At 38.3% G+C, this 11,927-nt stretch overlaps 1 protein-coding gene across 8 annotated transcripts in view; it reads left to right on the top strand.

Annotated features, from left to right (window-relative positions):
• The window catches only part of SSBP2 (single stranded DNA binding protein 2), a 344,236-nt gene extending 340,036 nt beyond the window's left edge, over positions 1 to 4,200 (top strand). For 7 of the 8 annotated variants that reach the window (XM_038765547.1, XM_038765543.1, XM_038765542.1 and 4 more), the window contains one exon: positions 1,818 to 1,907. In XM_038765547.1, coding sequence (XP_038621475.1) covers positions 1,818 to 1,847 — 30 coding nt within the window. In that variant the 3' untranslated portion in view covers positions 1,848 to 1,907. Of the gene's footprint in view, positions 1 to 1,817 lie in introns of all 8 variants that reach the window. The other variant, XM_038765540.1, reaches the window with a different exon arrangement.
• Positions 4,201 to 11,927: the final 7,727 nt, after the last annotated feature.

Genomic DNA, 11,927 nt, shown 5'->3' with positions numbered 1-11,927 from the left:
CCCACAGCACCTGTATATATGTATATATGTTTGTACATATTTATTACTCTATTTATTTATTGTACTTGTACATATCTTTTCTAACTTATTTTAGTTTGTTAATATGTTTGGTTTTGTTCTCTGTCTCCCCCTTCTAGACTGTGAGCCCACTGTTGGGTAGGTACTGTCTCTATATGTTGCAACTTGTACTTCCAAGTGCTTAGTACAGTGCTCTGCACACAGTAAGCGCTCAATAAATATGATTGATTGATTGATTGATTGATTAGAAACAGTACGTAACTTTCAGGAGGTATGTTATCAGTGGACTCACTGATGAACTGACTCAGAGGTTTGTAGCCAGGAGGAGTGAGAGGGCAGCTCTCATTTCAGGGGCAAACCATCCCTCCCACTCACAGTACCTGCATGAGCTCCAGCAGGGTAAGTCTAATCAGAAAGAAGGATTTCCTAGGGCAGCACGATATCGTCCATCCCCCGGGGCATGAAGGGAACAATAGACCGGACCATCATTGTCATCACTGGTCATCCAAATCATTTATGGAGTGGCCTTGTGAGTGCAAAACACTGTACCACAGCCGCTGATATATACCCCAATCATGTGCTTTAGTACTCTGGAGTTAACCTGCTCACTGGGCCTCATTCTCATCTTTCCCACCACTGAGCTGACCACTTTCTCATGGGAAAGCAGCATGGCTCAGTGGGAAAGAGCCCCGGGCTTTGGGAGTCAGGGTCATGGGTTCAAAATGCCGGCTCAGAAACTGTCAGCTATGTGACTTTGGCAAGTCACTTCACTTCTCTGGGCCTCAGGTCCCCCTCATCCGTAAAATGGGGATTAAACTGTGAGCCCCCCGTGGGACCACCTGATCACCTTGTAACCAAGTGCTTTGGCGCATAGTAAGCGCTTAACAAATTACCGTCATTATCAATAATTATTATGCCCTGCTCCCTGCTGAATACCTTTCCCCTTCACAGCTGACAGACTCCTGCTCTTCCCGTCTTCAAAGCCCTTCTGGAAAATATATCTCCTCCGGAAAGATTTCCCCAATCGATTTCTAATTTTCCCCACTTTATGTATCCCTCTACAGGCCACTTCAGCACCCACCTAAGCTCTGGATATTCACTCCTCTCTCTCTGTTCTCTCCCTAATTGCACTTATGTGTATATCTTTGTACTCTTATTACTACGCTCCTATCTTTTATTTTAGGTCACATCCACTTGAATTGTAAACTCTGAGGTCAGGGAATATGGTCTGTTAATTCTTTTGTCCTTTCCCAGTGCTTAGTACAGGGCTGTACATATGGTAGTTGCTCAATAAATGGTTTTGATTATTTCGTTGATTACTACAGCATGGCTCAGTGGAAAGAGCACGGGCTTGGGAGCCAGAGGTCATGGGTTCGAATCCCAGCTCCGCCACTTGTCAGCTGCGTGACCTTGGGCAAGCCACTTAACTTCTCTGTGCCTCAGTTACCTCATCTGTAAAATGGGGATTAAGACTGTGAGCCCCATGGGGGACAACCTGACTACCTTGTATCCCCCAGCACTTAGAACAGTGTTTAGCACATAGTAAGCGCTTAACAAATACCATCATTATTACTATTATTATTACCAGGATCTAGGTAAATTTCTCACAGCAATATTGTTAAAGTTTGAAGTTTTATCCCTCATATAACCTTTTGTATTTTTATGGTCTTGTAAGAGGTGAAAAGGTACCTTTAAGAGAAAAGTTAGAATTGTATCCAAACATAGTGCTATTCCTTCAGGTTGGCTTTTATTGTTCTGTGAAATAATTTTTGCTAAAATATGATTTCTTTTTCTTCCAGTATTCCCCTAGCATGACAATGAGTGTGTGATCCATTACCAAATTTCCTCATGAAAACCACAGTGAGTCAGCCCTCTTCACAGAACTACTACAGAAGAAAATATTTCATCACAGTGTACAGTTTAAACAAAAGGATCTCAGTCACAACCAAACCAACCTTTTTTTTTTTCCTGCTCTTCTCTCCTACTTTGTGAGAGAAAGCGGGTACAAGCGTGATTCAAAACAACTGTAAGAGTGGCATATTAGAATTGCCTAAACAGAACTGCAAACAATTATCTGTGTATGTATATTGTGGGGAAAATGAATGTACTGTATGTATGTATGTTCTATATACATATACATGCACACATGCATACATGTGCCCACAGGGACATTGTAAAATATTATCACATGACATCTTAAGTAGAATAAGAAGTAGGGACTTTTATTCCATCTTTGTCACGTTTACATTTTAATTATTAAAAGTTGCTTTTTTCCCCCCTGAACTATTTTGTGCTGTGTATATCACTGCTTTATATAAGTTATTTTTAAGGTGAATTCAGATGATAAGTTGTTATGGTTTTGTAAATGTCTGCAATCATGGATAGGAATAAAATTGCTTATATGAGAGCTTTCATTAAATTGTGTTTGATACAAGTTATATCCTGTGAATCATAAACCTGTACTGTCTCAAGAAACAGAAGAAAGCTTGTCCTAATTTTTATGTCAAATCTAACAGTTTTTCACATACCTTTTGAAGGTTTTGAGATACTTTTCCTTCCCTAATTGGGGACTTAATTACAGTATATTTCTGCAATATCTATTATAAGAGAAAGTCTTGAGTTGTTTGAAACAGTTTATTTCAGAAAATCAGAAATGATAATAGATGAGCCCCAGTTGCTTTTAAACCTAGCAATAAAGAAGCAGGGGCTGTCCTATTATTGGCAGTGTGTTTTCAGTTTAATGAGACCAGGCCCAGAAGTAGATCTAGAACAACCGTTGGAATGTTTTGCCTCTCAACGGAAATACCAGACCTTAGACCGAAATCAGATTCTTAATCTAATTGAATATTTTTACCCAGGCACTGTGAAACAACAGGGATGAAATTGCTGTTATGGCTTTATGCACACATGGAGGATTTGGCTGCATTGCCTAGGAACCACTACTGCGACTTTATGTTGTCCCAGCGTGTTCTGTGCCGCTGGCAGAAGGGAGAAGTGAGGGATTGCCAGTCTGGATGTATCGATTCACCGAATGCAGTCGGGTTCTGCATGGCTCGGATTTTTTTCCAGATAAATTTGGCAGCAGTGATGTTGGCCTCTGCCTTTGCCTTCATCAGGCCACTCTGACATTTAGAGGCTTTCCAAGAGATGGCAAGGGGATGGTTTGCAAAAAAATAAAATATTCTGCCAGCACTTAAAGTGGCTCTATGTTCTTCAGCCCTTGGGCAAATCCAGTGCTTTGCTCTGCCTTGGTTAAAAAGAAAAAAAAAAAAACCTGAGTGTAGCACATTACCAGGCAATACTGGAAAAATAGGAAGAGTCTCACTCCATTCCCTGAAGGAGAGACAGGAGAGCCTGTTCTGAGGCCCATCAGCAATGGTAGCACCAAACATTTGACCTAGTGGAAGGGGTGGTTTTGTCTTGGCTTTCCAAACTCACCCTAGAGAGGTTTGCATTGGGAGTCCTTCCTGCTTCCTAAAGTAAAATCCTACAGTTTGTAGGAAATGGAGGAGATGAGCAGATTATTTGCTGGTTTTGATCCCATAGGACTTACTCCTCTCAAGTCCCTAATGAAGTAGCCCTCTCTGAAGAATAAAGATTTTGCGAGTGTATAACTGAGTGCGGGGTAGAACTGTTCAGGGAAGAAGGGAAGTGAATTAAATTTATGGCCTAGATTTAAATTGTAATAAAATGAATGGCCCCATTAATCACAGAGTTCAAGAGGCAGAAGATGTATATCAGAGAACGGCATCGGGCCTTTGAGCTACAAAAAAAATCTTTCTAATGAAAAAAAATCAAACAAAAATGTCTTTAGTTCAGTTGTTAGAATAGCCTGAATAGAACATTTTGCCTAGATATCTGCTTTTTATCTAAAGTCCTAATCCTGAAGATCTTTCTGAAAAGCTACATCATTAGCAAAATGAGAAACCCAGATAGTTCTTTTACTATCTACTATTATCTTAAATTATATTATAGTACTGTATTTTTGCCATTTTGTTGATTCTTTGAAGTTGATCTTGATTTGTATTTACTCTCTTAGAAGTGAATTGTTTCTATTGCCTCCAGGAATCCAAGCCTGATTTTGCTGTCCTTATCCAAGGTTAATCCTGGAATAGGCCACTATTATTGACTTACGGTGTAAGAAATACAAAATTCAGTAAACTGAATTCTTCATCTCATGCATTTCCCTTTTCTCCCTGTTCAATCAATTTCAGGCTTCTTGATCTCGAGCAAGAAAAATATTTGTCCATAAGGGGAGAAAATCTCAGAATCCTATACTGTAAAAATTTAAGGTCTGTTCAGTAAGAATTGCTGTTTTAAAAGCTACCAAATGATACTCTCTCATTTACACAAAGGGGCATAGTAATAAATCTCAAGCATAACGGATTTGGTTGTGTGATTCATTAACCCCGTTTTTACCGACCTATAGTGACACAGCTCAGCTTTCTTGCACTCCTGTTTTCTGTCTCCACCCAAGGCTCCTACTGTATTTTCTCACCTAATTGACCTGCTTTTTTGGAATCATTTTGCAACACAAAAACAGGATGGGGCTATTACATGTGTCAGATAAGAATTGAGCAAGTAATGGAGCAGGAAAACAAAGAGGAGGAACAGAGGGGAGAAGGGAAAGGTTAGAGGAGCACTGGAAACTGCATCCCTGACTTCTCTTCTATTACAGCTTAAAGTTATGTGGTGAAAAAAAAAAAATCTTTTGTTTCCTTCTCAAAAATTCAGTAGGGAAAATTATGTGTTGGTGGCAATTATGCGAGTATATACAGTATCTGAACTGAATGCACACTTACTTTTTATTTGGGTTACTTGTTAAACATTTTACTGCACACAAATGATGACATCAGGCAACCCTCACCTTATAATAACAAGTAAACAATATAACAATAATGTTGGCATTTATTAAGCACTTACTATGGTGCAAAGCACTGTCCTAAGCGCTGGAAAGGTTACAAGGTGATCAGGTTGTTCCACATGGGGGCTCACAGTCTTAATCCCCATTTTAACAGAGGAGGTAACTGAGGACAGAGAAGTTAAGTGACTTGCCCAAGTCACACAGCTGACAATTGGTGGAGTTGGGATTTGAACCCATGACCTCTGACTCCAAAGCCTGAGCTCTTTCCACTGAGCACCACGCTGCTTCTCTAACTTACACCTGTACGTTTTCAGTATTGTACATGAGCACAATCTGTAAATAAAAACACCAAGAATGATAGTAGAACTGTGTAAAATATTCTTTCTCACAATGATTGCTCCACCTCCATGGGTACTTAGGCTGATCACACATTCAAGAATATCTCAACCCTTTGAAGTGAATTATTCCTTTTTATATTAGCAGCCTTCTTTGGCTAAGAATACTGTAGCAAAGCGTTCACAAGCTGATTCTGTGAGGTCTTGGATCACTTTATAAAGGTCATTCAGGTTTGGATTCACTTAGTTTCACTATGAAATTCCAGAGTTTCCAACCTGAAATACACAGTAGTGTACACTGAAAGAATAATGTCATCCTTTTTCTTCTGACTTCACTTACAATACTCTATAGGGATTTGACAAAGGACGAAAACATACTGGGGAGAATATCATTTTTATTTTTAAGCACTGATTTCTCCCCCTTGTGTCATTAGTGTAGTAGAGTTACTGTAGCTGCCTTTATTTATTTGCATATTCAGAGCTGTAGCATAATGTCAATGGTAATCTGTACAGCTGTGGAAAAACAATAATGGCAGATATTCTTATTCTGTGTAGGTGCTAAGTATATTCTGCATATTTTTCTTTGGTATTGGATTTCATTGAAAATGTATGGAGTGTTACAGGAGGCTAATTTGGTCCAGTGCTTAGTAGCCAACTCTAAAATTCTAGGGCTTTTGAGTACTGTTTGCTAGGTTTTTCATTGGGAAGAAGAAGGAAAGTGTGGCTTCACAGCACTCAGGGAATGCAAGTCTTTTCCTAAGTACTGTTTTCACTAATAGCACATGATTCCTAAAACAGATTTTTTAAAACTTTTTTGATAACTTGAGAAATAGACTTATTGTGGGTCTTTGGTCAACAGCATTTGCTATTGGCTGTTATTTTCTCATATATAGTGAGATCTAGGAATAGCCTATTCTCAGCTCTGCAGGGTAATGGTAGACAGATTGAATGAGGCTGAATTTATCCTACAGATCTCTGATACACTTCATTTTAGCAAATGATTTTAGGGGCCTTCTCCAAGAAGCCTTCTCTCAGAAATGTAAATGAGTAGCCAAAGGGACTGGATTTTATTTAACTTCTCACTCTTTCCTCAACCTACCTTATCCATGTTTCTCATCCTACCTTATTTAGGCCATTTTATCCATCTTTAGGCCGATGGATAGGGCCTACCACCATCAGGGACCTACTGACATCTCCACTGCCACCACCGTAAGAGGAATAACACTAGCAGATGTGGGGCAGAAGAGAGTACACCACATGTTTTCATTTTCCTTTTTCTTTTTTTCTTTTTTTTTAGGATGGAGCTGCAAATGATAAGGGCATAGCCTCAGAGCTGGGTGCAACCTCAGTTCCCACCATTGTTCTTGACAGATCATCACACCCATTTTGGTCTAAAAATGTCTGTCTCTCCCTCTAGACTGTAAGCTCATTATGGGCAGGGAAGTGCCTGCTAAATCTGTTGTACACTCCCAAGCACTTAGTACAGGGTCTCTCCACATAGTAAGCGCTCAATAAATACCATCGATTGATTGATTAAATAAAAACAGTGCACAGAGAGGAGAGAAGAAGCTTTAAGCAAAGCTGGGGACCCACTACTTCATTGATATTCACCCCTTTACAACTGGGGGCCTTCAAAACAAATACCACAGCTCTCACTAGTGTTATCAAAAGACCCTGATTTGCCTTTTTAATTTGTGTGACAAATTATTGTTTCATCACATTTGATCATTAACCAAACAGGATGAAGCAGAACTCTTCCTAATGCCCCCATTTGAAAGCAGAAACCCAGGTTTGAATATACATCTGTTGAAGTCCAACTTTGAAATTTGGACTCCTAAGGATCAGATTTGAACATAAGGTACGCTATAGAACTTTTTAAAGATCAAAGAGTCCTGCCCTCAGGCAAACGCTATCCTGTCACTTCACCATCTTTCCTGTGGCATTTCATTTTTGCAGACTTAGAGATCCCTTTCAAGAGAGATGCTTGTTGTCAGCATCTTTATGAATCATTTCTGTGTCTTTCAACTATTGTTTGGCATCTTGCCCAGTTCCATTTTCACTTCAGTATATCAACTATATTGTCTATTTTTCATTTAGATGAAATGTAACAGTCATGTATTGCATTATTACTTGGTGGTACTTTTGACCAACCTATTGTGCTATATGCTATAAATTATAGCTACCCTATTTTACCGCCCTGCCCTGGCTTATTCATTACTAGAGACCTTACTTTTATATACATTTGGACAGATGGATCTTTTGCCTCATACTTGATTCCTACTTGAAGTTCTGAAGTGCAATAATTCCCATCCTCAGTTCTTGCAAAACTGGTTTTAATGAATCACATGCCTAATCTTTAGCTTAAATCCTATGCTAAAGTTTGGGGATACATCATGGATGAAAGTGAATCTCCCTGTCTCGGCTCAAATCCCCTAAAATAAGAATTTAGTACTCATGAAAGATACCAGATTGACAGCCCTAGATTACAGGTAGAAGACGTTGGCTTCCCCGACCTCCTCAACTTCCATGCTAGTTTCGTTGCCCCGTCCTTACTGTGGAGAAACTGCACCTGAGGACAAGAGGGTGATTCAGTGTCTGTGGCTATCTTTTTTGCCAATACAGGTAGCAAAGATACAGGCTAATTTCAATTAGTGATGGTTTTGGTGTGAGTCAGGGGGTCCTTGTCCCAACAATGCCACTAGCCGGCTGGGTGACTTGGGGCAAGCACCTTAACTCTCTGAGCCTCACTTTCCTCATCTCTAAAATGGGGGTTGTCTTGCCCCCACTCTCCTAAGCAGGGGCAGAGGCTGTGTCTGATCTGATTATCTCCTATCAACCCCAGCACTTAGCTCAGTGCTTTCACATAGAGTAAATGTTTGTAAAAGCGAATGCATTTTTAATTGTTATATTTAGGACTGGGATATTTACTCACTAGAAACCAAGGATGACGATAATGATTGATTTCATGTAGGACCAAGTTTTAGTCATCATCCCATATCCTAGTGAGATCCTTCAGACAAAAAGCTCCAAGTCCCTTTGCAGGGTCCCTGAGCCACCCTTTCCTTCGATGGGTTCGAAAGAAAAAAATTCATACTGTAATTAACAGGTAAGAAAAGCATATCTCTGTTAACATTTTCTTTAGCAGAAAGAAAATGATTTCCATAAGAAGTTCATATGAATATCAATATTCTTCCTATCCTTCATGAAGACAGTACTGTGTATGGATTATAGAGTGTAACAAAGGTATATGTACAGCAGACTAGGACTTTACAGGGAAGCTTCCCCATCCTATTTGGTATCCCTGGGCCCAAAATACTCCCTTCCTTTCCCTGCCCTCTCTGTGTATCCGTGCCCAAAATTGCACGTTTTCTTTATCCCTTTTCCTTGATAGGGTGGCTATTCGCAGAATAAATGTTGTACTTATTTTTGATTGCCAAAATCATTGAATTTTACAGTCCTGCCCCCTAGACACATTTGGTCCTTCATCTTTTAGATTGCATTTAGACCTGAAGGGCCACCAAGGTAAACTTTAATATTTGTAGGAAGGAGTGATGTGGTTAAGGGTATTTGTTCCAAGTTAAACTCGAAGCTGCACAGTCAATTTTCCCCTCCTGCGTTAAGTGAGAGATCCACAAATATCTGAAAAGAGCTGACTTTGGATTCCCCTGATGTCCCGTAGAAAGGGAAACTGGTGACTGGTATTACCAACAAAGTTTTCTTCAGCTAAGAAATTGAGCAGCTCGTGGGCATCAGTTAAATGTAATGATCCATCTAGTTATTAAAAAATAACGAAAGGATCTGATTCAGTAAGGAAACCTGTTCAGCTCTTCCAGAGTATGAAAAACAAATCTCCTTTGAAATTCCATCAGACCCTGGAAAATGTCTCAATCTGAACTAATTATAATTGAAATAATTTGTGTGCATGACTTTGTCTTTTCTTAGGACTTTCTGTTTTTTGAAAATCTTGGGCTTTATTTGCATCGGGATCTCTTTAATATAATTACTACAAACTATATAGTAGCATATTAGAATAATTTAAAGGGCATGTTGATGTTTCAAACAAAAAAAGGGAAAAAATCTTTATATGTAGTTAGAAATATTTCTTTTTCATGCACACAGTAGCTGTCCTTAATAGTTTACCTAATAGTCATAATTTTAGAATTTGAAACTGGGTTTTTGTTCTCAGGACATGTTAAATTGTTCATTCTTGAGTCTTCCTGGAAATAGTAATACGATGTTTCTTGTAAAGTTTTTGAAATGCATAATTTTATGCATAAATCTAATTCGTGTCTAGGTTGACTTTTAGCTTTCTTCTGTTTCTTAATTTATTAAACCACTGCCCACAGCTACCTAAACATTTTTGTAAATTTACTCTCTTTTCCTGTATTTTTAATTGTTCATCATTACAATTTTCACTATCGGAGGATAACTGCTTCACCATTTTTATCCACACCTATATTTGGCCACTATTCATCATTTGAATTTCTGTAACGGGAAAACTTGCCATGAAAATGTACAAAGATATCCTTTTATTGGGTACATGTTTTCACATTTAATAAAAGTATAGCTTTCATTTATAATTTCCAACCTTTCATTTCTAGCAACTATTTCATTACTGTTTGGAAAAGAGGTTGAAAATAAATCAAATCTTTGCAATTGAATCCAGCATAAATGTTTCTTGAGTGATAGAGTTTTGAGAAATCAGATCAGAACTTCATGAACTTGATTCCCACTATAAATAATTGAACTAGACGGTAGACCCCCCAAACCATCAAAACCAGGGATCTCAAAATATAAAATAATTAAGAAGGCTGAAAATTCTTAGCCATAAATATTTGCAGTACAGATGCGTGATAAAAACTTACAACTGGTAAGTAATGAATGACTTTGTGGAATCAGATTCCCAGGGTACAATAATAATAATAAAAACAATATCTGTTAAGAGCTTACTACGTTCCAAGCGCTGTACTACTACTAATAATAATGATATTTGTTAAGCACTTACTCTGTGCTAGGCACGGTACTAAGCGCTGGGGTGGATCCAAGCAAATCGGACCTAGGATAGCTACAAAATCACAAGGCGAATGTTCACGTTGGATAGAAAATGACTTGCCTAAAGAAAAGTTTCCAAAGAAAAGTATTGATTCACAAAAATTAACCTTTTTTTTTCTTTCAGATGTTCCCACAAATTACTACTCTCTCCTGTAGTATCTGGCCACTCGTTACAATTAGAGCTTTGACACAAAACTATTTCTGTATTTTCCTATAGTGGGGAAAAGACACCCAGTCTCATTTTAGTAGCTATCCAGTGCAGAGGAAGTGAACTCATGAATACATAACAGCATAGGAACGCCTGCCTTTGGGGTTTGTGGTGCATTCTTAAAGAACTATAATTGATTTCAAACATGTGCAATAACTCTCTCTCCTAAATCCTTTCTTGCCAGTGACATTAAAACATTGTTGGCCATAACAAGATCTCTGGGCCAAATAGAGCTGTAGGAATTCTTTGGTGCTGCCTATTCTTCTTCCTCATCTCTGGTACATACCTGGAGATTACAGATATAACAGTTCCCAACAAGTGACATTCCGTATTGATCCACAGACTTCTATCAGCTCCTTCCAGATAAATTCTAAATGAGTTCTGGGTTCCTAGTCATTTAATAAAATGAAGTTTGCATTTCGCTTCTATTAAGTAGAAATTTTCCCATGGAAAAACCTTTGTAGGAATTCAGAATTACAACATATCCTTTAAGTGTGGTTTAAGGGTGGTTTGCTTCGAGAAATATAATTCCAGATTTTTTTAGTGTAGGCAACTCTTCATTTACCACACTACCGAGGGACAAAAATATGGATATTTGAAACAATGAAAAATGCCATTCAAAGCACTAATTTGAACTTCATCTCCTTTCTTGCCTTTTGATTGATGGGCAAACTAGTAAAATGATAATAGAAGGTGAAAGAGAAGGAAGCTAAACAAACACCTGAGTTTACTGTAGTTGTAAGGTTTTCGTTTACAGTGATAACTCTGTTAAAGCCTCAGATAAAAGCATGAAAATGATATGAAAAGAAATGGAAATAGGCCAATTTTAATTCTGGGCCAATTTGAAAATACTGGGTGCATTCAGATAAATTCTGGAAAACCATGCCATCCAAAGAAGTATTTATCAAAAAAAATCTTTAAATGTGCAAACACCTCATTGTATCTGCTTTTGTGGCAAGTGTTCCTCCTCAACGAATACAGCCATCCTTGTGTAAATCTGTTCTTCTTTATGCCGGTTACCAAACTATATGTTTGCAGGTTTCCTCTATACCTAGTAGTACCCATTTTCTGATGAAACTAGAAGGGACATCTTTCTACCTGGTTATATCATCTTCAGTTACTTAAAATATCAAACACGTTGTCAAATTGTTTACATTTGCTCCTCCAATTCTAAGTAGAAATGGTTTCTTTTTTTAATGCACACAATATAATCTCTGTCATCACATAGAGTCTATAAATTATAGTAGGTTTGTGTTAGAAAGCTTGTGTCTCCATTGATTATGACTGCAAATTCTTGTTTCAAAGCCAAAAGGTAACTTTGGATTTTACAACCATGTGGGTAATACTGTTGTCCGTTATTTGTTGCTCTTTCATCAAGTTTGCCATTGTTCACGAATGATTGAAGCGATGTTAAGCATGCGTATTGGTTTCAGAATTGGTTTAACAGTAC

This window comes from Tachyglossus aculeatus, chromosome 23, assembly GCF_015852505.1.
Source record: "Tachyglossus aculeatus isolate mTacAcu1 chromosome 23, mTacAcu1.pri, whole genome shotgun sequence".
Lineage (NCBI taxonomy): Eukaryota > Metazoa > Chordata > Mammalia > Monotremata > Tachyglossidae > Tachyglossus > Tachyglossus aculeatus.
This window is presented reverse-complemented; position numbering and strand designations above follow the sequence as displayed.